Source organism: Rhinolophus ferrumequinum, chromosome 2 (assembly GCF_004115265.2).
Source record: "Rhinolophus ferrumequinum isolate MPI-CBG mRhiFer1 chromosome 2, mRhiFer1_v1.p, whole genome shotgun sequence".
Classification (NCBI taxonomy): domain Eukaryota; kingdom Metazoa; phylum Chordata; class Mammalia; order Chiroptera; family Rhinolophidae; genus Rhinolophus; species Rhinolophus ferrumequinum.
The window spans coordinates 40553331-40581257 of NC_046285.1; the positions used below are offsets into that span (position 1 = coordinate 40553331).

At 43.2% G+C, this 27927-nt stretch overlaps 1 protein-coding gene across 2 annotated transcripts in view; it reads right to left on the minus strand.

The window, feature by feature from the left end:
- The window catches only part of DRD3 (dopamine receptor D3), a 39072-nt gene extending 11380 nt beyond the window's left edge, over nucleotides 1-27692 (minus strand). The window contains exons 1-4 of one of the 2 annotated variants that reach the window (XM_033134202.1): nucleotides 27332-27692; nucleotides 20403-20707; nucleotides 10361-10473; nucleotides 2200-2342 (exon numbers count right to left, since the gene is read on the minus strand). In XM_033134202.1, the coding sequence (XP_032990093.1) occupies nucleotides 2200-2342; nucleotides 10361-10473; nucleotides 20403-20672 (526 nt within the window). In that variant the 5' untranslated portion in view covers nucleotides 20673-20707; nucleotides 27332-27692. The remainder of the gene's footprint in view (nucleotides 1-2199; nucleotides 2343-10360; nucleotides 10474-20402; nucleotides 20708-27331) is intronic. The other variant, XM_033134192.1, reaches the window with a different exon arrangement.
- Nucleotides 27693-27927: the final 235 nt, after the last annotated feature.

Below are 27927 nucleotides of genomic sequence, written 5' to 3' on the forward strand. Positions count from 1 at the left end.
TAGAATGCACTTTCACATAGAAACAAGGCTATAGGAGGTGACGTCATTGTCAGACTAACCCAAAAAGCATACTTAACGTATCAAAACTGGTATTTTAGTGTCAAAATCAGTTTTTATAGTTGTGTTGGGAGATGTTGCTTTGGTGTGTGTGTGTGTGTGTGTGTGTGTGTGTGTGTGTGTGTGCACGCGCGTGCAGCTGCATATTTGTGTGTATAAAGTGTCATTCAGTGAAAATAACAAAGTAATTCACGGTAAAGAGTAATGCAGAGATGATAATAACATCATATAATATTTTAGGAATTCCCTGAGTTAACCAGGCAAATACTTGGCTACTTAAACTTTAATGTGACAGAGAAACAAGCTGGACCTTGAGCAGGTGGCATGTACTTGGCACATCTATATATGTTATCCCAATTTAATCTTCACTTAATTATAAAAAAGTCTATGAAGGAGGTAGAGTGGAATTATATCAGATGTAGGGTTAGATTCTAAAGTCAATGAGTAAAGTGAAAATTTATATAGAGTTGAAAAATCCCCTGAATTACATGTAAGGATATATGTGATTTGATTACAGCCTGGAACAGTAATAAGTAAAGATGTATGATACAGTAATATGTCATATATTATAAAGAGTTCAAACGCAACATGTAATTTTAGTTGCTGGGCTTATTTGTAGGCAGTCATATATAAAAATAAATACTGAAAACTTCTTAACTAAATATATAGACTGAGTCTATATATTTGCATTTGCTCAAGTTTATGCTCCACTGTATTATTAGCTCAAATTTATCAATAAGGAAACTTAACTCATAAAAGTTAAATATCTTGTTCAAGGAGACAGAGCTGGTAAGTCATAAAATTAGAATTTGAATCTAGGTTGCTCTTACCTCAGAGCCTCTGTCTCTCTTCCTAAATGTGTTTTGATTTCTAAATCGTTGTCCAGTAAATGACTCTTTAAAGATTATTTATAAGTCAGAATTTGCCTGTATTTATATGTAATGTGTTACATGTAATATCTGCATACACATAAACACTCAGCACTGTGTCTTGTACATATATGCTAGAAATTCATAAACCTGGAACATAGCAGGAATTGAATGAGCCAATCATAATGGACAAAATAAGAAATCCAAATGAACACCAGAATGAGAGTTAGTCAGTTCTCTCTTAGCAAACACTCAGTATTTATTGTCAATACCCATAAGCCTACTATATGTAACAATACTTTTCATTCAACACATGAAATTCCTGAGACTAAAAGATGGTCATGAACAGACACAGAAGACACTGATCCATATGAGGTGTAAAGTTGGTTTGGTGTCTTATGTTTAAAACCCCAAACATCTCAGATATATACATTGTTCATCCATCCGTCCGTCCATCCATCCATCCATCCATCCATCCATCCATCCATCCAATAGAAGATGTACCTTGTGTCAACCATCATGGCCAGAATTTTTGTATATTAAAATATAAGAAATACATTCATCAATAATTTAGGAATCTATACTAGTTCCCAAATGCTAGAAATGATTCTTTTTTTTTTAATTTATTGGGGTGACAATTGTTAGTAAAATTACATAGATTTCAGGTGTACAATTTTATATTACATCATCTATAAATCCCATTGTGTGTTCACCACCGAGAGTCAGTTCTCCTTCCATCACCATATACTGGATCCCCCTTACCCTCATCTCCCACCCCCCATCCCCCTTACCCTCTGGTAACCACTAAACTATTGTCTGTGTCTATGAGTTCTTGTTAGAAATGATTCTTATTGAGCAAAAGTTAGAACTTTATATCCTACTTGAGGGCTTTTATGATATATTATTTTGCATTGTAAGTCCATTAGGAACTGTCATGTTTTCATTAGCAAATCTCACCTGAATTATTAGTATGGTTTAGTTTTTTTAACTGGTATATTTCTTCATATGAATACAATGATATTTCTTTCAAAATAGGTGTCAGGCAGACTTTTCATTAACTGGGACAGAACTTTATCTCTGTGCCAATAATTGATGAAAGTTGCTTTATATTTTATTATCATCAACAAAGGTCAAAGCTTTGCAGTCTAGAGCATCTTCATTTGATTACAAAGTGCACTGGCCAGGGGTCCGAGATTTCAGGGCTGAGCACCACTTGCAACCACTCACGTGTGCTGTGAATCCCATGGGTGTTGGCAGTGGGGCCATCACTTACCTGTAGTGTTGAAGCCGAAGAGGAGAGGGCAAGACACGGCAAAGGCCAGCACCCAGACGGTTGTAATCATGAGGGCCACACGCCGGCAGGAGCTCTGTCCCGTGCCATGTTGGTAGTGAACTGGCATGACCACTGCGGTGTACCTGTAAAAGGATAGGAGAAGAGATAGGCATGATGAGGATGGATGGGTGAACTGTCCCAAAGACAAGTGGAAGGAGATTGCTGGAGAAATAATCAGGTTGATAAATGTGGCAAGAGAAAAATAATTTTGTTGGAGAAAGAGAAAAGGTGAAGATAGTAGAAAGGTTGAGATAAGATAGATGAAGAACTCACTGAGGGGGCTGAGCAGAGAAATGGAGAAAGAATAAAAACGTTAGCATAGCAGCACTGGGTTGCCAGGCAGCTTCTTCGCCGGGGCTGACTGATGGCCCAGCATATCTGAGCTCTGGATTCACCACTCTGAACCGAGAAGACTTTGGATGCTGGTGCGTGTCTTTACTTTCTCTCACAGTACTTCAGATAATGATAGAACTGTGCCCAAAGTGGATGCTTGCCCCTGCTTGTATCCTAATATAAATTCTAACCCTCATAGTGACAATTATTCCAAGTAGCAGAGATTTTGAAAATAGAGATGAGTAATATCCAATGAAAGCCTATTTTAAAATCCGGTTTTCATGCCAACTTAGTCTGTTTGGGCTGCTATATGAAAAATACCACAGACTGGGTGGTTTAAACAGCAACCATTTATTTTTTACAGTTCAGAAGGCTGAGAAGTCCAAGATCAAGGCGCTGGCAGATTCAGTGTTTGGTGAGGACCCATTTCCTGGTTCATGGGTAGCTGTCTTCTCACTGTGTCCTTGGTGAAAGGGGCAAGGAAGCTCGGTGGGGCCTCTTTTCTAAGGGCACTAATCCCATTCACGAGGGCTCTGCCCCCAGGACCTAATCGCCATTCAAAGGTCCCACCTCCTTATGCCATTATTTTGGGGGTTAGGATTTCAACATATGCATTTTGGGGAACACAAACCTTCAGTCTACATCACATGCTTTTACATAGTCAAAGCACAGTTCCTTATTTTTGTTGGATGCTGTTGTCTTTTCTACGGCAACCCCTCACACACATTTCCAGCAGCTTGTTGGACTTATCACCTGAACCACTGTTCCACAGCCATCTCAAACACATGTTATCTGAAATAGATTTCCCTGTCTCCCCACATCCCTCAATCTGGTTCCACTTCCTGCCTTTCCTCAAGATATCCACACTTAATACTCTGGCCTTTTGACTCCACTTTGGCCCTTCTATATAATTTTCTCATTCCTTCATTTAACCTTTCATTCATCCAATATTTATCGAGTCCCTGCTATATGCCAGACCCTAGATGGGAAAAATAGAGATGTGCATATTGAACATTGTGCCTGTCTTATGGGGCTTGGAGTTGAGTGGAATAGATGTATCAAAAAAATTTTTTCTAATATAAAATGAAGAGTATCATGATAGAAATAAGTTAGGTGACATGTTTGAGGATAATGGAGGCTGTAAAAAAGGGGCAAACCAGCATAGACTGGACAGGAAAATGAGAGGGGTAAGAGGGACCCAGGTAAGAGGTATAGTAGGGGAAGAACATTTTAGCATAAAACAGCAGGTCCTGTAAATTTACCCATTATGATGTCCCTGTAGAATGCCCTCCCACTGAATGTAGACTGAACTTGTGAATATGATACAATATTTTTCCTATGATTAGATTACTAATCAAGAGATTGAGTTAATCAAAAGGGAGATTATCCTCAGTGGGCTTGATCTAATCAGGAAGCCCTTAGAAAGGACCGGGCCCTTCCTTAATTCAGAGAGATTCAAAGCATAAGAACTTAATCCTATCCGTCATGAAGGCACAAACTGTCATGTTTTGGAAAAGGTCATTTGGCAGAGAATGGCAAAAGACCTATAGTAGCTGAGAATAACCCCTGGTTGACAGCCACCCAAAAAGTGGGGACCTCAGACCAACAATGGCAAAGAACTGAATTCTACTGACAACCTGAATGACCTTGAAAGAGGATCCCAAGCTCCAGATGAGAACACGTCCCAGCCTACACCTTGGTTTCAGCCTTGTGAGACCTTGAACAGAGAACCTACCTACACTATGCATGGACTTCTGACCTACAGAAGCTGTGAGATAAAAACTGGGTATAATTGAAGCCACTAAACTTGTGATAATTTGTTCCACAGCAACGGAAGAGACTCTTGTCTTTGTTCAATCTGTTATCCCTTCTTCCCAGTCTTCTTCATCTTATAGAGAGAGAGCCCTCTAGCTTTGAACATACAACATTCTTACGCCAATCAATCACGTGCTCTTCTGCATGCAGTTGTCTTGCCTCCTTATAGAACTTGCCTCATGGCTGGAGAGAGAGAGCTCCAATATGAGTTAAGTTACTTGATGGCTCACCTCGTCTTGTAGCCTTGGTATTCCCCATCGATCCTTGTGCAAAGCCAGCAGTAAGAAGCGATTGCTTCATTGCCTCATTGATCCCGAAGACCTCCTTCCCCATAAGAGGATAATTCTTATCTTGGCCAAGCTCAAGAGATCTAACATGCACGGCTGAGTCTACATATGCTTCCATTTTTCTTTGTTTTCTTAGTGCCCAGGGAACCTGGAGGTCAGATTCAGAGCAGGAGCCTCCTTAGCCCCTCTGTGTACCTCAAGGCTTGGGGCTGAGGAAGGGAAGGCCAGCCCCCGGGCTGGAGGGGGGTTGGGACAGTGTTCCCTGAGGCTCCTTCGATATGTGCCAGCCTTGCCTGAATCATCTGCCTTTTGTGCATCTGGCCTTAGAGTTCATGCATTAACATTTGTATTCCCCAAAAAGCAGCTTGAGAGTTAGCTCTGAGGGCTGAGATGGAGACAGACTCTGCAGGACTTGACCTTGGCACCATGGTGTGACAGAGGTGGCTTCTTTCTCAAGGAGGAGCGATAGAGGCCCTTATTTAACAAGGTCAAATTAAGATTCCACCACCAACCCTATGGCAGGCCCATGACAACCTGGTTCCCTTCTCCTGATGCACACACATTGTAAGTCTTCCCTTAAACCCCTAACTGGGCGATGAAGGAGCAGGGCAAGTAGCACCTGGCGTTCCTCCAGGCCTCTCACTGTCCTCAGGACTTTAGACTCTCCTGGGGCAGTGAGCTGTGGCTTCAAGTCAAATACGCCTACCAGGGGCAGGCCCTCAGCAGCGATCCCTGAGGCACCTTGGAGAAAAGACTGAGCCTTGAGTCTTGCAGCTATCATGGCCAAACAGCTGCAGAGCGTTGGGAAGGAAAGGTATGACTCACTTCCTTCTGTCCATACCTGCAGTTGGGCCCACGTTTTCCATTTACATAATGTCCTTTGATGTGAAAGAGCCTGACCATCCCATACATTCAGTGGTGTGCTGCTAAATGGCTAAGAACTGGCTCTCCAGGTGAAAAAAGCCCTCGTTTGTACCATTTGTCAGTTCCCTTGGTATAACTACTCCCACTATTGCCCATTTCAAGCTACAACAGAGCTTTCAGAACTGGCTCAAAAACTTCTTAAAATGTTGCCCATCAGCATTCAGTAGCCATCACCGGCTGTCTCCAAGCACACCACGGAGAGTCGCATACTTTCCTAAATATGCTTTAATGTTCGGCACCTCCTTGGAGGTTCCTGTTAATTTAATAAGCCAGCAAGTGTAGGTAACACTGGCTCCATGTTATGAAGGAGGAGTCAGAGACATCGAGAGGTTACATGATGAACCTGAGGTCACACAGCTGGTCGTGGCAGAACCAGGTCTCCCACCTCTGAGACCAGGGTCTCTCCTGGGTGGCCCACTCCCTCTCAAAGGTCTGTGGGGACAAGGGCTTCCTCAGGAACGGTGGTATGAAGGGTGGTTTGTACTTACGTAGAGAGAGCTGTGGATGCCCAGAGCTGAGTTTCCCAGAGCTGAGTTTCCCGGGTTAACTTGATTCTATTACTTGCCTGGGGGCCCTGTTAAAATACATATTCTCAGGCCGCACCGCTGGATGTTTTGATTAAATGCTTCCGGAGTGAAACCCGGAAATGTGTGTTTTTGACAAGCAAGTGCATCTAATGATTAGACAAGTTTGAGCAAATCTACATGAGGGAAAATTTCTGTGTCAAAACTTCTTGCTACTTGGGTTAAAAGTGAGAGATGAGACTGCATGAGACTAATGTTGCCACTGTTACATTACATTTTTTTCTAATTATTTTTTAAACATGATTAAACATTTAGAATAAATGAGGCCCCCAAACTTGCCTCGAGGGTTTTTCCGCTAGGAAGTCTGCCACAGGGCTGAGACATAGAGGCTGTTCCGGAATTAGCCATAGGAGGGCACCATAATGCAGCCCAAACTCTGCCAGCTCCGCCGGGTGAGAAGTTCATTGCTCACCTGGGGGCTCTCCAGGCCCTGTAGGAGGCGGGGGGGGGCAAAGCCGGGCGGGAGAGCGGGGAGCACTGCAGGGACTCTGAATTCCCAAACAGGCTGCTCAAACTCTGATCTCCTTCGAAATCCATCGCAGACAACCGAGCGACCGCAGGCAAAGGCAGAGCAAGGCTTGGAGGCAAACAGGAGGCTAGCCTGGGGCCGCCCCTGACGTGTGCCTGCTGCGTGTGTGCTGCTGTGTGGGCCTCACCAGGCCCTCCCCCCTGGGGTTTGAGCTCCGAGCTCGCTGGGCCCTTTCTGGTGTGGCTGGAACACGGGCAGGGGGCAAAGAGGTGAAGTCCGTGGGCCTTGGAAAGAGACTGACTCGTGTCTGAATCTGTGGTTCCACTTAACTGCGTGGCCTGGGCCAAAGATTTGGCGTCGCATCTTCCTTATCTGTAACGATAACGTTTCAGCTCCATAGGGCTGTTATGAATAGTGAATGAGAGTAACTCTGTGAAGTTTTTTTTAGCACAATGCCTGGTACCTATTAAACATTAAAAAACAATATCGTTATAATTATCATTATTACTGTGCTAGCCCAAGGGATCTGGGATTGTTCGCTATCAGTGAATTTATGAGCGGCTCCCTTTATTCCTGATTATCAGGGAACATTAAATTTATTTATCAAGCGAGTATGGCTTTCTATGTGCCACACAACTATATGAAGATAGTAATTCATTTAATCCTCATAACAATCCTTTGGCTATCGTTACCACTAAACAGGTAAGGAAACTGAGGTCCAGGGAGGCTAATTGTCTTGCCCAAGGTCACACTGTTATTAAGTGGTCAAGCTAAGAGTTTCAGCCCAGCTGTGTGGCTCCAGAGCTAGGGGCCCCGGAATATGGCTAAATCCCTCAGTGGAAAGCAGTGTCGGGAGGAGAAAGAGGCTGACTGAATCCCTACTCCTGCACCACCCAGCTGTGTGACCTGGGCAAGCTTCCCTACACGGTCTAGCCTGAGCATCTTTATTTGGAAAATAGGGATAACACACCTACCTTGCTGGGGTGTTGTGTGGGTTAGCAATAAGAAAAAACGCTTCGTGCGTGGCACATAGTACATGCTCAATAAATGGCAGCTATTTCGATTGTTGCTGCTTTTAGAACCAGGCAAGTTAGGATGAGCACAGAGATAGCCAGGGCATGAAAGGCAAAGGAACTGTGCCTTGTCCACTCCAGGGAAATAGCACCTATGGAGCTGGGCTGCCGGCCGGGCCAGAGGTCTCTCCCTGGGTGCTCCATCCCCACCTCCACCTGTGAAGGGTCTATACATTGGAACAGACAGTTCTGCCAGGGGAGCTGGGGCACTCAGGTTCTAGTCCCAGACCTGCATAGGATCCCAGGCAAGCATGTAACATTTCTGCACAAATGAGTTAATCTATGTGCTCCTCCTGACTCCCAGTTCTGTGACTGGGGTTTTGTGGGCTTGTCACTCTACGGGAGGTCTCAGGATCCTCTTAGAATTTGACCTCCACGGAAAACTCTGTCCCAGGGTGGGAGGTGTGTGCGTGTGTGTGTGTGTGTGTGTGTGTGTGTGTGTGTGTGTGTGAGCTGATGAGGGTGCCTCTTGAGGAAGCTGGCTGTGGGGGGCTTGAGAGACTGAGCTGGGTGGGAGGGCCTGAGTCTAACTCCCGCCTGAGTTTAATGAGCCTCAGAGCTCTGTGAGGGCTGCTTTTCACCACCTTTTATTTCATCAGACAGGGGGCTCAGTAAATCTTTAGTTCTGTGTCCCCTCAAGGAATTATTGAAGGAGAAAGCTTCTTGCAAATGACTGGAAAGCCCTTTGCAGCTTTAAAGTGCTTATTTAGATGCAAACTAAAACTCCAAGGTGCCTGTGACTCATCTGGTACCTATTGTGCTCCTGTGAAGACTCCCAGATGCGGAGGCCTGCCTGTGTGATGGGTGCCATTTGAGAGCCACTTAAAGAACTCCCCAGTGAATGAATTTGGTGGCATTATTCCGGGGCTCCTTGCAGAGGACTCGAATTCTCACTGTTCGCATCCTGTTCTCCTCTGACACTTTCTCACCCTGTCCCTAAGTTAGTTCTGACCCAGGGTCTGGTGGGAGGGGGCTGGCCCACTGTGGAGGCAAGGAGCCAAGGGGGTGGGGGCTCGTACTTACCCACTCTGCTTTTTAGCAAAGAAAAGGCGGCCTTAATCCAATTCTTAGGCATCCAGAGCTATGCTGAAGAATCTAATGACAACGGGGTTACTTGCTTTCAAAAACCCTTTCATCACTTCCTTTTCTTTCCTATGTCTTAGTACCCTGTTATTACAGACCAGGGCTTCATGACCAAAAAATGCTGAATCCATTTGGTTAAGTTTGTCAGACTGGTGACTAGCATTGTGTGAAGACCAAAGGTCTGCATGAATGACTACATTTTTAATGAATTGACCAGTCATTTGGCATGACATGAACAGAATTTCATGCTGTGTACTGCAAACTGCTGGGAAGGATAATGGAGACAGCTTTTCCAAGGCCAATTTTCATTCCTAGACTAGGGAGGAGGCTCCAATTTGAGGTGTGGTTAAGATTTGTTCATATAGAAATGCAAGCCAAGAAGTGTCCTTCTCCCTTGGGATCTAAGGCGTAAGTGGCTTGGCCCTTCAGCTTTCAGGTAGGTGAGTGCTATGCTTTCTGGGAGTTTTCCTGTATGGGACCGATGCCAATTCAGGGTTTATTCTTGGTGGTTGTGTCTTAAGTGGTGAAAGTAGAAGTGAGTGTCAAGTGTGGCTGCCGCCCACAAAATGGTGCTCTTGTGCAAATGAGAAAAAGGCACCCTCTCCTGGCCGACTCAAAGCTTGGCAGGTGAAGCACTGGCTGAATTTGGTTCCCACGCCCTAGTGTAGGGCACGACAAGCACGGCCTCACCTACCAGCCCACGCGTGAATGTGTGTGTAGAGTGTAGAAGCACACGCTCAGGGGGGTAGAGAGAAGGGTCAGGAGCCAGGAGGCTGGGAGGGGCCTGTCCCAGAGCCTCTCCTAGAAGCTCTCTTTGTTCACTTCTTCCCTCCCTCCTCCAAGACTGGGCTCCCATTCTCTCCCATTCTCTTGAGTCCCTTCTGAAGGTGCGCTTTTGTGGTATAAACATTGGCTACCCTCAGGCAGGGACCATTCAATTCGGTTTAATGTTCTTTGTTCAAGGTTCTGTAATAGTCACAGCAGGGAGACTCACAGGTGACAAGGAACTAGGATGAGTAGAAGAGTTTGGGGGGTGGAGGTGAAGACGTAACATCAGATGCTGTCTGTTACTTCTGGAACATATTTATGTAATAAATGTCCAGAAATCACACAAAGCACTCCTTCCTCCCTCCTTTTACCAAAACACAAACAGAGTGTAACAGGAAATTTTCTTCCTGACCCAAGTCAGCTCACCTTTCATCCTTGTCCCCCGTCTCCCAATTAGGAATCACAAAAGCCTCCAAAGATGGTAGGAAAGCAAACCCCAAATCCTCTTTAGTGACCTGGGGGAAAGGACAGGCTAAGAAAGCTTTTGGAGAATTATTTCTGTCCTGTCACACGGGTTTCTTTTCACCCACAAAACATCATTTAAAAGAAAGAGAGAAAAGAAAATGTTCCAGTAACAAGCTCTACGCGTCAGTGACCCCAGTGCTCTGAGATGCAAAGCCTGTGTCTCAGGTACAGCAAGAGCAGCTTCCCCACCTGGTCGAGGCTGCCTCTCTCCTAAGCCAGGGAGGGGAATCACAGCCCTACCTGTCGATGCTGATGGCACAGAGGTTCAGGATGCTGGCTGTACACATCATGACATCCATGGTGACGAAAACGTCACAGCATACGCGGCTGAAATTCCAGACTCCACCTGTTACCTGGGCATCAGAGATAAGGACGTTAGTGTTCTCCCCAGAAAAGGGAAGACAACCTAAGCGACTCTACTGCCTTCCCTAGGCTGCCACCCTGTTGGTACATCATCGTGACCAAGGGCAGACAGACATCAAGGGAATGCCGGGCTGCCCAAGGCTGGTCACCCAAGAAAGGACAAATTCACAGAATGTTAGCGCATTAGTGCTGGAAGGTATCTTCCAAATCAACAGGTCAGTGTTTTTCAAAGTGGGGTACTCATTAAAGATGAGTTTTTCACAGTGGGGTACTCATTAAAGATGAAGATTTCTGAACCCTTTCCTGAGTCAGAATCTCTAGACCTGGGGCCCATGAATCTTCATTTTAAAACAAGCACTCCCCTCCCCACCCCCAAACACAACAAGGTTTGAGAATCACTGATCTAGTTCAAACTCAGGAGGCAACTCAGGAACATAGTGGTTCAGTGATATGCCCACAGATGCACAGCTGGTAGTAAATGACCTTGGGTGACCGCCAGATGTGTGCACTGTGCCCAAACTGCCTCTCTGAAGTCCTCCATGCAGTGGGGAGTTCACCATGCACCCAGAAAATAAGCTGAGAACACATGTTTCTTAAAACTTACCTCCAAAATGAAAATCTATCCAGCTTCTGGTTTTAAAGCTTGGAAGCATCCTGGAACAACATCTCTAAGAACCTAAGTCTGTGCCAGGGTGCCTGCTTTTGACACCTGGGTCCCAGTCTCCAAGAGGTGGGGAGAAAGGCTGGTTCCAGGAAATTGGAAAGGGGTCCAGGTTCTCTCTGCCACTCACAGAATCATTGAGGATGGTTCTGACCTCATGCATTTCCACATGTGTTCCAAGCTCCACAGCTTCCTCCCGGTAACACTTATAAAAAGTCAGGAATTTAGGTAATTTAATTTATATTCTAGCATGTTTTAACTTAATTTAATTTTCTTTTTTACATAACTTGATTGTACCAGAGAAATGTGTCGGGGATTGCCACTGTCAGAATGTCCACAGATGCTGTTCTCGGGCCCCAAAGCTTTTGTTCATTTGCCAGCTTCCTGCCCACGGTGCTGCTGTTCTTGGGGACCATGTTCTCTAGGCGAAACCTGTGACACTTTGTGTCCCTGGCAGTAGCTGAGTGTCCCTGCTGGGTAGACCCAATGACGAATTAAGAAGAAGGGAGAGTGAAAAATAGGCACAGTTGCCTCTGAAGTAGTTTCTCAAGGAAAAAAGAGATCTCGTTGAAATGAGAGTGGGTAAACATGATGCTGTTCGTCCCTCTAGTTTTTCTCATCCAAGAATCTTGTTATACAACCAGGTCGCTTTACTGTTCATTCCTGTTTTATCCCATGAAAGCAAAGTCTCTCAACCTATCCCCTTACCTATTTACTTATTTCCCCTTGGATTTATTTCCTTTTCAGCATTTGCTTTTATCACTATATTTGGTCATCTCCAGACTCTATTTTATTTTGGGAAACTCTGACCAAAGATACGTTGTGTAAAAGCGACAATGACAAGTTCAAACTAGCTATGAAGTCCTAACTTTTGCTCATTTGTTTGTGGGTTTACTTTCTCTAAGTTCAACCATTTGACAATGTATAAAGGCCTAACTAATATGACCTATAGGATTTCTGAGAATGAAATACTTTTCAAAAAGGAGATGTGTAGTCGTATTGACACTGATTTAAGGAAGCCAGGAGAATAAACGATAGTTTTGCTCAGGACACAGGATGCTGCTTGCTTTAAAAGCTTCTTGCAAAAAGTTGAATTTTGTATACTAAATCTCATTTTACCATACACGTACTATGCAATTTATGTCTTAAATTGGGGAAAAACACTACTCCCCCTCCAAATTGTGAGTGCCTGTTTGTATCTCTGTCTTGAGGGTGCAAAGTAGGTGAGAGGATAGGTAGAACAATAGCGAAGTCCAGTGCTTTCTGGGTGTTCGTTCGTTCATTCATTCATTCATTCATTCATTCATATAGCAAGTTGTTGTAAAGCTCCTAATACTTAGTTCACAGAAGGAGGATATGTTATATGTTTTAAGAGGCTTTTAAAAATGTACTTCAGGCTCTGTCCTTGAGGAACTTATAAGATTACTGGAAAAGCAAAGGATTCTTAAATAAAAATAACTAGAGATCATCATGAGATCCTAACAATGTTAATACAGTCTCACATTTCTTGACAACTTGCTCTGTGTGGGTCACTGACCCACAAGACCCCATTCCAGGAACATCTGTAGCTTTGAAACTTCAGATTCTGAAAACTGAATTTATTTTTGACTGTATGTGCTCTTACAGTTTTTTGAGGACAAATCATGCACTTACTTGATAGGAAATGAAACGCCTGTTACTTAACTCTGTAAGAGCAGAGACTTGCACTGGTTTGCTGCTGCATCCTTGGCTCCTAGAACAGTGCCTGGAGTCCATATCTATTCTGAAAGAATAAATGGTCTCTGACACAATCTGCATTAATACTAAGAGCTAGCATTTTTTGAATGCTCACTAAGTCTTGATGTTCTGCAAAGCACTTTATATACAAAGCACTTTATATATGGCTTCCGTTGCCGATTATAACCCGATGAGAGGGGACTACTGCCATCTTCATTACAGAGAAAGAGACGAAAGCTCTGAGAGGTTCAGCACCTTGCCTGAGGTGGCACAGCTAGTAGAGGCAAACAGGGCTTTGGAGGGTAGGTTGTTCTATGCCCTGCTATAAGGAAATGCCAAGTGGGGAGGGGGCAGTTATTGGAAAGGGGTGGAAATGGGTGAGCACGAGGGGAAAGGAGACAACCATGTCCTCATCAAGGATTTTTGTGTGACAGACTGCTTCATTTCCCTTCTATGGAAAGAGACACCCTTCTTCTGATTGCCTCCATCTCAGGGTTGCAAAAAACAGTACAAAACAACAGCGGTGGCTGCTGACTTTGGGGCCTAATGAAGGTACACACCTGGCATATTCTTTGGTACCGTTTCTTTAGTCCACAAGGGCCAAAGCCCTCAAGCTGTCCTCTGGCTTCCGGGCCCCCACTGTGCCACCCCATTCTGGCTATCTTCTCTTCCTTTCTCCAATTCTGCCATCAAAATTTCTCTCCTTGATCTCAGCTAAGTGACGAGAAGAAAACAATCTGATTAGCTGATTAAAGTAATTCCCACTGAGGGGCCATCACTTAGCCTCTCCCAGAACTTACTCATTACAACGAATTTCTGATTGGTGGGATGTGTAATGGAAATACTTGTTTTCACTGGAGTTCTCCACACCAAGCAAGTAATGGTTAAGTTATGAAGAAAGAGATGCAAAGGACCAAGACCATGTAACTCTCACCCATTATCTTACAGCTACCCAACGAGGTAAATATTATTTCTAGTTTATAGATAACAAAACGGAGATTGAGAGGGGTTGAGGAATTTGCCTAAGGACACATAGCAAGTAAAAGGGCTGGACTTTCAAACCCTTCATATTAATCATTACTCTATTTGCCTCTCAAAGGCCAGCGCCTTAACATTCACTTCTGGGAAATGGGCAATTTAACTCCATTCTAATAGCGTAGGAGGGGGAAGAGTTGGTGTTTGTCCATCCATCCACCCATATATCCAGTGTTTACTGAGTGCCCGTGAGAGGCCGGATACTTTGCTTGGGTGGCCATGCTGAAATGAATTAAACCTGTTTTTGTCTCCAAGGCCTGGGAATATAGTGTGTGCATGTTGGCGGGGGCGGGGGGTGGGGGGGTGATGTGTGAATGTGTGGGGCTGAATTGAGAGCCCAGGAGATAGACACTAAGAAAATAACTATAATACAATGTGGTAAGTGTGACCGTGCGGTAAGTAGAAAGTGTTGGGAAAACACAAGAGGTAAAGTGACTTTTGAAATTAAAGCAGGAAAAAAAAGCAGAAAAAAAATATGATTGATTTAAAACTCTTTGAAGACATGATTCTACCTTTCTCCTGAATCCTAATGAATAACTCACTTCAAAATATATAACAGCCAGGTGGTGTTACTCTCACTTGCTAATGAATATAACTAACTCCCTTTGGCAATACAGAAGGTGGGAGTGAGTAAGCAAGAAAGTGTCTTCAGGTACAGAAGTTGGCTATTGATTTTCAACAGACACAGCCTATGGCAGCATTCCCCAAATTTACTGATTATAAGGCAGCATTTCCCAAGTCACCTGAGGCTCTTGTTAAACAAAATGTTTCTCAGGCCCCACTCAGTATAATACGTTCCTCCAGTGATTCCAACTGCCTGGGAGGTTTGGGAAATGCTGGTCTGGAGGGTATGGGGGACATGACATTATTTTTAGAGATGGTTGTCTTAAAGCAGAGCTCTTTTAAGCAATTTTTTGTTCTATGGATCTCTTTAGCCTCATGGTTGGTCCCCTTCTCAGAAGAATGTATTTGAATGCATACAATAAAATATAATGGATCACAAAGGATACCAATTATATTGACGTATAGTTGCCAAAGTATTTTAAATATACGTGCTTCTTTAACAATGCATTAAATGACAAGACTTATCAGCAGGTTCAAAAGTCCCATAATTTCAAAGTACTGATGAGTATAAATGGTATTTCAAGGTGTCTACAACAGCCGTCATGTGATTTGAAAATATAAATATCTATGATTTGTGACATTAAGGATTTCTTCTGTTGTGGGTTGATGCCTACTTTCATAATTGATGGAAATGCTAAATATGAGCTTAGTGAAAATAAAGAAGTAATTTTATTTATATCCAAGTTGAAGGATTCCCCAGATTAAGAACTCTTGCTGTAAGGGATGGATTTTTAGTTGTTTTGGGGAGATAGCCAAGGGGCAAAGATGGAATTACTTCTCTAATTAGCCTCTTCATTTCATTTTTTTGTTTGCTGCACTTGGAATTTATTTTAAGGAGGGGATTTCTGGGGGTTCACGTCTCTGAATTCCAATTTGCTCATCTGTGAAATGGGGTTTTTATAGATTAGTGGTTCTTAAATGTCAGTTTGCTGCAGGATGGCTAGCTGGCTGCACAAATCACTTGCTGTGGGAGTGGGGCTAGGGCTGGGAGGTTGGTTACAATTGTTGTTCTACTTGGTAGCATCTGGGTAGACTCCACAGTCTGTGTTTTGAACAAGAAGCTTCCTGTAATGAAAGTTTATCTTAGAACTGGTCCAAGTGTAGGTGCATAAGAATCATGGAGGAGCCCATTTAAAATGCAGACTCTCCTTTATTTCTAATAATCAGTATTATTACAAGGCCCAAAGGCTCCTGTCTCCCAAAACAGTGCTGCTCTTTCCTGTCATTACTCTCTGACCTTGGTGACTCTCTCTGTGGTGAATTTTCCTGCCTGAACCGACCCTGCTCTTTGTTTTCGCTTGTTTGTATTATTTAACCCTCGAGTCTTTTTTTCCTCTCCATACTGAGACCCAAGGACTCTGAGTTTAGGATTCCAAGTGTTCCCCTGGCTTCTTATATTGCCTTTCTGCCCTGATATAAGTGCATTAAACATCACAAAAAGTGCTTACCCAAGTGGAACAAAATGTGATGGCTGTGCTTGGAGAGGAAGCCCCAAACAGAATGTAGCTTCTAAAGCAGGAAATTAAAAACTTGAGAGGGAATCGGAGATGAAACTATTTGGTATGACACAGAAAAGGGTTTTTGAGAAAATGCTGCAAACAGAATAAAAGAGGCAGCCAGGCCAGTGCGCTTGGGAATATAACTAATCTGAGGTCACCTGCATGGTTTTTATCATGAACTTCTCTGGTAGGCCTGGGGACAGAGAAAACCGATGAGGGTTAGTGGCCCCTGCTCCTTCTCCTTCATATACTGCCTGAGCTCAGGCTCCTGTTGCCTTCATGATGAGAATGCTATCCGTGAAAGCCACTGTGGTGCAGACTTGCTCGCTGTCCTCTTCCCTCTTTCCAATAGCCCTTGGATTCTACTGGGAATCCATGAGATGCCCGAGCAGTTGATGTGTTCCATGGAAAGAACACAGAACCTGTGCTAAACCAGCTCTTCCATTCAGTGATCAGTTCAGAGAAAATTATGTGCCGTAAGCCAGGCCAATGAAAGTACACCTTCACACTTCTACTAGAAATTCTCAGGCAGATTTTCTCTCTTGCTGGGAGGGGTGTGGTATGCACATGGGAGGCCTAGTGCTTTCTCGTTGCTTACAGGTAAGGCCGACATATGGAAGAAGACAGAGCTGAGAGAATTATAGAGAAATGGAGCTGGATCCCTGTTCCAACTGTGCCTGCAATCCACCTTACCGCATGTAAAGTTCCTGGTGTGAGAGCCAGTGCATTCTGTTTAGTAGTCAAGTCAATTGGAATTAAGTTTTCTTTTTCTTACAGCTAAAGGTGTCTCAACTGAGACATTTATAGATTACACTTCTCAGTTCTTACAGCACTTCCTCAGTTGATGACCATTGAGCCTAACAGCCATCCTATGAAATAGGGAAAGTGTAGTTGTCACCTCCATTTTATTCACTTAATTCCCACATCTTCTGACTCCCAGTTCTGAGTCTTTTTTATAGCACAACTCTGTGTTGGAATGACATTGATCCCTGTGAATTTCAGCAAAAGCATGATGTTACGTGACATTTTATTGCCTACCTCACAGCAATTCCTCACACCCACATATTCTTTTTAACTAAAAGCCACATTTTCCCATTTTCTTTTCTATCCTCCCTTGCAGCTAAAAGTGGCTATATGATCCACTTCTGGCAAATCAGACTTACGTGAAGTCCGTTAGGGAGCTGCTTCAAGCCACTGCAGAGAAAGGGCCTTTTCCTCCCTTTCTCTGCTGTTCCCACCCATCCTGTATTCGAATACAGACGTGATACTGGGGTGATAGCAGCCATCGTATGAGTAGCGCAAGGAAGTCAGCCAGCTCGGGAAGGCTGGAACGTCTGATTCTTGACGACACCATGGGGCAGCTGAACGAACACCAACAATTGCCTTCCTCCAGAATTCTGGGTATGTGAGAGATGTAACTCCTATTCATCTAAGCCACAGTTGGTCAAATTTTCCAATATTTACAACCCAAACATTCCTAACTCATACATACTGGTGTCTTGGGAAAGGAGCCAGTTTTCCTTTGAAGGAAGGTATCTGGCCAATATGAGCCAATACTTCCTTCGGAGAAAATGAATGTATTCAAATAAAAGCACAGGAAGCTGTGAATTTGGCTGCTCATTTGGCCCCCCACATGGTGTTCTTCTCATTTCTGCCCTATGCCCTTGGAGGCCGTTAGCCTACAGAAATCTCTGTGGTCAATGCTGCATCCTTCCCTCTTTCCAAAGGAGCTCTTAGGTATAATTATACAATTACTAGGTTAGCTACTCAAACTGTGCCATCCTTAGGCTAAGTTAGTGAGAGTCTGCTTTGCTCTTCTTTGAGACACATGGATGTATACGTTCACAGTCCCTGTAAGGGCTCAAAGTGCTGTTTCTTTGGTTAAGGTACCCCATCTGCTGCTGCTGTCCAGCGAAAGCAGGCAGGTATTTAAGACTAAGAAATGTATATACTGGGGTGGGGTAGGGAGACCTGGTCCTTTGGACTAGAAACTTCTACTATCTTAACTGGTCATCTGTTAATAATGGCTACTTTAAGTCATATTTTATCTTTTACTAAGATAGACCTTGTGTGGACTGTTGGAGAAAGTGATATAAGATATTAAATTGCATTGACTAGAACCTTGAGGCAAGTTAGAAAGGACCAAAACGAGGTCCCAAAACCCATTTCTCAGTGGAGAGCTGTCTTTGCTTCCCTGGATCTTCTTTATATGATTGCAGACTAATTTGACCATGCTCTTGATTGCTGAACACCTACATCAAGTAACCTGCTGGACAGAGGGCATGAGGGGAAACCAAGAGCTCCACCAGAATTCTTCTCATGGGGAGAACCATAGATCCAACCTGCAGAGGGTCCACTAAGCCTTCGGCAAGATTTCATGCAGGCCTTTTGCAGGCTCAGTTGCTTTTCTACGCTCAGCAGTAGAATGGAGGCATCATGTATATTGGTGGGTGTAGCGAGAAGGGGCTGCCATGGTGTCTAGTGTGGAAAAGTTACAATGTCCATCTCCTATATCAGTATCTATAGAGATTTTCCACTACGGTCCACCCAGACTCCTGGTAGCCATCACAAATAGACAGCCAGAGTTTGCCTGAGTGGCTTTTTTATAGACACCAAAAGCCCTGGTTTTATTTCAGAGGCAATTAAAATGCTTATTAGACTAAAAGTCCTCTTCCTGCATTTGTTTCTGACATTCATCTTTCCGGAAGACTTAAGAATCCTTGTAATGTATAGAGATGGACAGAAACACCGTGGGTGGTGGTGTTACAATGAATCATTGACTGATCCCTACTAGGTTACAGCACCTAAAGTCTGCCTCACTCTTGAACAGAAATATCACACGCTTTTAACTCCTTTTAGTCTCGTTATTATTGGATGTTTTTTAAAAAAAAATCATTGTGACAATAGATACAGCAGCAAATAACATAAGCAGGAATTTCCCGTCTAATGCATACATTGCAGAACACATTCATTTACTCATTCATGTATCAATTATTTATTTAGCACATATTATTTGCCAGGTAGTATGCTTGGACTACAGGAAAAAACTCTGTACTTTGTACTTCAAGGATGTCTCAGCCTAACTGGGTTGGCAGAAATGTCAGTAATTACAAGACCCTGTGCCATCAGGATTGTCCTAACTGGGAAGAGTAAATATGCATTTTTTCTCTGAGTATTTCCTTAGCCTTTAAATCTATCCCAATCAGCTTAGTTCTTCTTTTTTTTTCTTTTTATTTTCTTGATTTCTTTCTTTTCTGTCTCCCCACTGAGATCGTAAGTCTAATTTTAGTTCCCAGTCGTTCTTTAATATGGGAACTAGCCTAAGCAGTCTACGTTCAAGGATTTTGCTCTCCTGTGATATGTCATACTTAATTAACTGCCATCTGCACTATTAATATTAACTGTGATATTAATTTGATGAATTTTAATTTCTATTAATCATAGCATAATTTTGATCCTTCATTGGATACCTCTTTAGAATGATACACAGGGCAGAGGAGAAATATTAATAGTATATTAAGATGTCCTTAAAAAACTCTTTAGTAAGTTGCATGTGTTTCAGTAAGAGTATATGTTTCTTGAAGAGATACAGGCACCCCTATTTCCTTGTCAGCAAATGGGTGTTTTGTCTTGATCACCTCCTGCCTCTGCTTAGTACTTTCAAATGAAAATACTGTCAAATTTAAGAAATTTTTCTCTCCAAAAAAACTCTCCAAGGTTTGCTGCATTATCTGATTTGTGAGTGTTGTGTACTATTAATGTAGGCATCAAAAATATACATTTGAAGGTTTGGTCTGTTCCTCTACAGTCTGTGGAGAGCTGGTTCCGAGGAGGAAAGAGCCGAGTCTGAGGGCAACTGAACCATCAAAAGAATTCTGATCTATTTGTGGACTATTCTTTCTTTCTTTTCCTCTCATTCATTAACATTTTTTTTCTAAAATTCCTTTAGCCTTCCCTATATCCCACCTTTGTTCTGTATCTCTCCTGCACATCCTCACCCCCATATACATTGAAACACCGATGAAGGTGCCCACTGGACTGCCTCCCCCAATCCCTCACATCTCTGAGACATGCCTGGCACAGAAAGTAAAGTTAGCACATTTTTAGGACAAGTCCCATCACTCAATTCTGGTCACCTGGATACTGGAAGCTTGGGAACAGAATCATTCCCAGATCCCAGGTTCTGATGTGAGCAAGAGACGCTGGATAATGGCTGCTCTCAAGACCGTCAGTTTTCTCATGAAAAGCAGAATGACCGGAGCTCTCCTTCCTTCCCAAGTCCCCAGATCACAACAGGGAGCATTTTGAGCCCAGAAGGCCAAGCGATCAGGGAAGAGAAGGACAAGCATGATCACATGGGCCGCCCGCACCTGGCCTCACTCACCTCCAGGTACACGACCCAGGGCATGACCAAGGTGGCCACCAGCAGGTCCGCCACGGCCAGGCTCACCACTAGGTAGTTGGTGGTGGTCTGCAGGACCCGTTCCCTCAGCACAGCCACGCACACGAGACCATTGCCAAAGATGATGGCCAGGATGAGTGCACAGTAGGAGAGGGCATAGTAGGCATGCGGGCGGGCCCAGCTGGGGCCCGTGGAGTTGTCTGCCCCACAGGTGGAGTTGATGTGGCCACTCAGTTGAGTCAGAGGTGCCATCGCCCGGAGGGAGAAGAGTGACCCCAATGGGTTTCCTAGGAGGAGACAAAAAACAACGATGGTAAAGTCAGATGCTTTGGAGCTGGGCTGCTTGCGTGTATATTTTGATTTATTGCTTCAACAAATATTTATTGAGCACTTCTTATATGGCAGGCACTGTTCTAAGCATTGGAAATACAGCAGTGAACAAAAGGGATAATAACACTCCCTGCCTTCTTGAAGACTTCATTCTGGAGGAGAAGACTGATAAACAAGACAAATGAAGGATGTAGTATGTTCGATGATGCTAAGTATTTTGGAGAACAGTAAATAAGGGAAGGGGACAGGAGAGGGTGAGAATCATGTTTGTGTGAGCAGGGTATCTGAGTGTAAGTTTTAATTAGGGCCATCAGGAAGCCCTCATGAAGGAGGTGACAATTGAGTTAAGACCTGGACCTGCAGACGCTGACTGTGCAGATATCTGGAGCAAGAGTTCTCTAAGCAGAAGGAACAGCAGGTACAAAGACAGGACAGCTGGCCTGTGGAAGAAACAGCAGGCAGGCCAGTGTGGCTGGAGCCAAGTGAGGCAGGGGCAGAGTGGAAGGGCATGAGGTTGAGAGGATGTGCAGGGCTGTGGAAAGAACCACGCTTGGACTCGGAGTAAGACGGGGCGCCATTGCAGAATTAGAATCCCAGCTTCACCACTTCCTAATGCTGGGGCCTGGGGCTTGTTACTTCACCTCTCTGAGCTTCATTTTCCTCCTCTATAAAATGGGGAAATGATGGAACTTATTTCCTTAGGGTTTTTGTGAGACTTAAATGAGTTGTTATACTCGTATATGTGAGACATTGAAAACCATGTCTGAGACCTAGAAAGCTATATAAGTGTTAGCTCTTTTTCTTTTATTGGTCTGTTTCTCTTAGCTTCCCACCCATCTGTCTTTGTTTACTCCCTCCCACCCTCTATTGCCCCCATTTGTCTTTTCCCCTGCCTCCCTCCGTCTCTCTTCATTTCCTCAATCTCAGTCTCTCTCTTGTATCTCATGTACAGCGTGGTAGCGTTGGGAGACTGGGTTGTGGGAGAGAAAATCAAGAGGAATGAAGTCTGGAGGCAAACAGTGGTTTTTATATTTAGGGGAAAATCCATGTGTGGGATTTAATTTGAAACCTCCTAAATCTTAAAGATTGGTTACCAATTAGAAAAGTGTTTAAGCCCTATGAAGTCCTCTCCCCACCCCCAAAGCCCACATCCATAGGCCATGACTCATGCACCACTTATTTTCAAGCTATGATCTAGTCCAATGCCCTCAATTTTCAAACAGGGAAATAGAGACCCAGAGAGATGAGTGGTATGTCTTAAGTCACACAGCTTATTATAATAGTAGCAGAACTAATGCTCCCAATGTTGTCCTTGACATCTGAAAGCCACAACAACGATTTTGTCAGTATCCCACTGGGAAGAGCCAATCCTCAAACTGTGGGGACTTTGGACTTAGAGTGGGAAAGGCATTAGAGCCCATCAGCTGCCCCCATGACACCAGCCTGTTAGGGCCAGCATTGAAGAAGGGACTCTGGGCAATTAGAACCAGGTTTGTTTGCGTCTGTGGGGGACAAAACTCACCATATCCTGAAGTAAAACATGGAAATTCCTGTGTGCGAAGGGTAGCAGTGCATTAAAGCCACGTGCTGGGAGAAGACACTATAGCCTACAGTCTGGCCCTGAGACCTGGGCAAGAGTGACTCCAGTGCTGAATCCTGTGCTGTAGAGGGCCCTACGCTGGCCCCCATTGGGTCATATCCTCCCTATAGGATGAGGTGGTGCCATCTCATAGCACCAAAGAGCAGGGCCACCAAGAATCCACATTCCCATTTAGAGCACACTCTGGGTGCTGAGATCACAGAAGTCTCGGCCAAACTGCTTGGAGCCTGCTTCTAGGGAAGCAGCAGCATCCTTCTGGATCTGCCACCCTGGGGGTAGACTGTGCCAGGTATATGTGGGGCCCCTGGGCTCAAGGGGTAGCTCTTTTGGGAGCTCAGATGAATAGCTTGAGTGTAGCCTGAGGTGGGGAGAGAAGAGGACAGAATCCCTGGGACAGGCTCGGGGGTGAGACTCGACTTCTCCTGCCCTCTTACAATTTGTATGGAACTCTTAAGCACCCAAGAATGCTAAATTGAGACCTGCCCTTTGAGATTGTTAGAAAGTTGTATTTGTCAAGGCAGGAGCATTAAACATTTTATTCAATGATTTGTTGGTTATGACTAAAATATTTAGACATGGAGTATATGGACCTCCCTGGGAACTCTTGTTCCAGGACTTGGCAGAGGTCGAGGCTGGCTTGGTGGACAGGATTTGCTCTCACTCCTGATATCTGCAGCTCTCCTTTGATTAGGAGATTAGCCTAGTCATGGCTGTCATTTTGTACCTAGTTCTGAAATTTTTCAGCCTGGAATGTGTAAGTGTTAAAATGAACAAATGATTGTTCAGGGGTGACCGACTTGGATTAAACGCAGAGAACTGTTTAAGAAAAATATTCTTTATCTTGGCACACTGTTTGCACTCAATATATTTTAAAGCATAATAATAATTTTTGATAATAATTGTAATTTCCTCATTACTCGGAGAAGGGCAGCCAGTACCCTGGAGATAGCACTGCTGTTGCCAAGAGCTTTTGGAAAAATACAATGCTTTCTGATTGTTCAAGGATAGTTTCACCTTTGAGGCAGGCTCAGGCCCAGAAAGCCTTTTCTTCTGCATTTGGGCCACTTGGAAAGCAGAGGCCAGAAATCACTCTTTCCTGAGGTCTGCAGTTGGCTAATGTCTTAGTCTCATTTCACCTGTCACGTAAGAGGGAAGCAGAAAACCTTGGGATATTTGTTATCATCTTGCTGGACTTTTTACTCTGCCGAGGTTTGACAGCTAATTAAAAATAGTCGAGCTGAATGTCAATGACTGATTACGGGAGGGGAAACCTTCGACTCTGAAAATTGGTTCTGAGCCTGATGTTGGGATCACAATTGCATGGATTTCTGATTTGTTTACTTATTTTTGTGCATTGCACTGTCTCTGGTCTTAGACTCTTTATAGCAGCAGGTGGGGGTAAGTCTTGGTTGTCCAGCAGTTCTTGATGAGTTGTGGGTGTGGGAGATGAAAGCAGAAAATGACTGAGATGCTAGATTACTTCCCACCTCTCGGCTAATTGTTTCAACCTCCTCCCTTGTTAGATTTTTCTTTTTTTTTTTTTTTTAAACCAGCATCACTTATATAACACAGAGCTGGGCTGGGCTGTCTCCTTTCTTTCTCTCTCTGACAGATATGCTAACAGATAGTACACTGGTCTCAGGTAGGAGAAGCAAAGAGCCTGGAGAATTCATTAACTTAATAATCACTCTCTAATAATTCATAATGATAGCCTGGTTTTCTCACCAGCAAAATGAGAATAATCATATCCACTCTATAGGGTTATTGTGATAATTAAACACAATTATATATGTAAAGGCTTGGAACTGTTGACAATCAGGGCTTGATAATTCTTCATTGTGGAGGGGTTGTCTTGTGCATCGTAGTAGGAGGATTAGCAGGATCCCTGACGTGTACCCATTAGATGCCAGTAGAACTCTCCTGCTCCCAAGTTATGACAACGAAAAGTGTCTCTAGACATTGTCAAATGTCCTTTGTGGGGCAAAATTTCTCTCCCCATTAAGAATCACAGCTCTAACATAATGTCTAGCACATAGCACTTGAAACATTGCAGCATTTATTGTTAAAGGGAAAGTGGGAACAGGTAAAGGGGTCAAATAAAGTACAACTGCAGAGTGTTTAATGGACTTGGAAACGAGGAGACTACTGATGACCTCAACGAAGCGTATTGGTAGTTAAGCACGGGTGGGAGGTGAAAAAGTGAAGAAGGCACGGACTAGACTATTGCTGGTCTTTCTCTTTTAAGATTCATCATATGAAACACCACTTACCAATCTTAATGAGCCTTTGAATTTCTTACAAAATATTGACTTTCTTTGGTCTTTAGCGTTTGTTTAGCATCTCTTAGAATGACAGCATAATCTATTTTAAAAAGCAGGAACAAAGAGTGGTCAGGCTCTCATCACCTATGACATACGTCCTGCTTTACTGATATTCAGTTCCTCAGTTCTGAGCTGTAGTCTGTTCAGAACACTTGTGGGGTGCCTCTTTGGCACCTAGTTCCATACCAGCCTCTCACTGAATTTGTTAGGAAGACATTTATTAAGATTTACAGGGTTATAATTATTTTTTCTCTTTCCTTAAGGATACTGAGTTAGGCAAAAGGTCACACACACACACACACACACACACACACACACACACACACACACACAATTCCAAAACACCTTTAGTTCTTTACCTCCTTCTGAAGACAAAAGTCACTAGCAGTTCTGACTGCTACCGTGTGCCAAACATTGATACTCTACACGTATTGTCTCATTTTAATATTTATAGCAGTCCAGAAGGTAGATATGGATATCGTCCTTTTTAGATTAAAAAATGGAGACAGAAGTTCAGTGACTTTTCCAAGATTATGCAATGTGTTGGGGCCTACGTTGAGCCCATTTTGATCTCGGGTCCCCCTAAATTAAAATCTCACGACTTCTTGAATGTGTCTGTGCTGGCAGTGAAGTTGATGTGGCAATCATTTCCAGGTAGAAATGGTTTTTCCTACACCCAGAACGAAACACCTTGATAGCCAGGTTCCATGACCAAATCGGTTGTATCATAGATTCCTGTCTTTTGGCGTCTCTAATCTTTTACTTAGTTACATCCTGACCTCTAGTCTTCAGAGCTTTTCTGGTTCTGGGCTTCAGGGCAGACTTGCTATATTGTTGGAAAAAATTAATCATGATAGCTAAACTTTGTAAACATTATCATATTTAAACCATATGACAACCTGAAAAAAGGAAGCTGGTGCTATTATCTCCATTGCTGCAGATGAAGAAAGTAAGTAACAGAAAGGTTAAGTATCTTGCTGTGGTCAGATACCAGTAAATGATGGAGCTGATTCAATTCTAGATCTGTCTGTTTCCAGAGTTCATGTTCCTAACTATTCCACTATTGGGGTGAGGGAGACAAACCTGAAATCGGGACTAATTTTAAAACCTCTCCTTTCCAGAGTATCTGTGCACATCACGTGACCAAGCTCAGTGAAGTTAATGCAGGTGCACACTGCATATAGAAACAGTGGGAGTTACATTGTCATTCTTACTAAAGGTAGTCTTTAGCATTTCTATGGTACTTTATTATTTAAAATTGCTTTCTGGTTTATTTTCCTAATGAAGATACACAAGTACATTGGAATACATAACATATTTATATATTTGGGCACATTTACATTGTTGGCAAGTGAACGGAGAAAAACCACAGCTGGTTACTGAGCTCTCATAGCCAAGGTAATATAGTTTTCTGAAAAATTAAACCTGCTCAGCAAAGCAGAGCATCCCCACTTTTTGTTACAACCTGTAAGCACTGGGTATCCTATCCTATCATTCTAATCAGGGATAAATGGGGAACTCAAGGGATCAGTCAATTAATCAGCAAATATTGATGACAAATTTCAATGTATTAGAAATTGAATTTAGTATTGGGTAAAATCTATTTGGTATGTGCTTTAATTCAGATTTCATAATGAGAAGGCTTCTGTATAGATGCTTTAGTATCAGGCATTCCTTTGGATACTGCAATTATTTTCCTCGTTTAACACCATGTTCACTGCTAACCAGGCAGGTCCTTGAAAATGTTCAGCTATAAATATCGAATGTCTGAGTAAGACTCTTTCTCATATTGTATCTGTTTCTCTTTGGCTATGAGAGATTTAACCGATGCTGTGTCAAGCAGTGATTCTTCACTGTTACCCAGCGATGGACATCTTACAGACCTTTTAGTATCAATAAGCAAAGGGCTTCACTTATAAAGTGCAAACAGGTATGCAGAATGAGTTTAGAATCTAAGTTCCACTTTGCTATTGCTGCATTATTATTTGTGCATGCATTTTAATAGTATTTGATTAAACTAAATGCATGAACTGAAACAAATACCCAATTGCAACAACTTCCGTTGACCCAATAAGCTACAGTAAGTAATGGAAGTCCCACAATTAAACAATAACACCTTCAAAATCATATGCCATCATTAAAGAAAACATACACAATCATCATCTCAAGTACTGCATATCTCGGTTGGAAATAATTGAATTCTGACTTGGAAACAGCCTGGCTTTAAATAGACCATTGAAAACAGCGACTCTCCTAACCCTGGATTACCAGCGTGCTGAACTGGGCGAGTTTAAAATAACAGATCCTTATAATTAAGTAAAACCCTTAAGAGGACTACAATCAATTTCCATACAAACCCCAGGAATAGTAACAGCATTTTATTTTCCATCTTTTAAATTCTGCCTTGATGTAATTTCTAGAGCCTATGAGGATCTAATTTTTTTCAGGAAAAACAAAAACAAAAACAGGTTTCTACTGCCCCAAACATGAGGAAAAAAAGAAAAAAGAAATCAGTTTCCTCAGGGTTTCAGGTTTTTAAATAAGAGAAGGTACAGAGTTGTAATGAATATTCTTAGAAAACCACAGAACCCCAACTGATTAAATAATCTTCCAGGGAAACACTGTGTATTGAAGTAGAAAAGAAAAGAAAAATTACTTACCCTGAAAATTTCTTCTGATTTCTGGAGACTGAAGTTTAGCACCTCAGTTCCTGTAGCCATTTACTGACAGCGGATATGCCCAAGCAGAGCAAACTTTGCCTTTCCTAAGACACAGAAACTGTGGAAATGAACAGAAAGAAAATTACCCATTTTTGCCTCGAAGGTGAAATCACTTGTATGCTGCTCTTCCAGCTTCCCTATTAGACCTTACTGCATGTTTCATAGCTGTTTTCGAATGCATCCGTTATCTCTAGAGGATTTGGGAGGGACCCTGAATGTTGCTTGGGGCTGCCCTTCAGAGGCTCTGTCCTTGGTGCTGAAAGTGAGGTGCAGTAGGCAGATGTAGGATCCGTTTTCTACCCTGCTTTACTCTTCCCTCTGTGCCTCTGTCTGCTCCGTGCTATGCTTTTAAGCACATCTGTACTTTCCCCTCAACGCTCTTTCTAATCCCACTTTCCCACTGCCTTTACTTCTATGCTTTAATTTCTTCATCTTCCTCGGCTGAATTGCCGTCGCAGCTTTTGGTGGGTGTAAAGATGATTGGTTCCGCAGAAGGAACAGATCAACAAATTGAGACCACAAGTGGTTAATAGAAA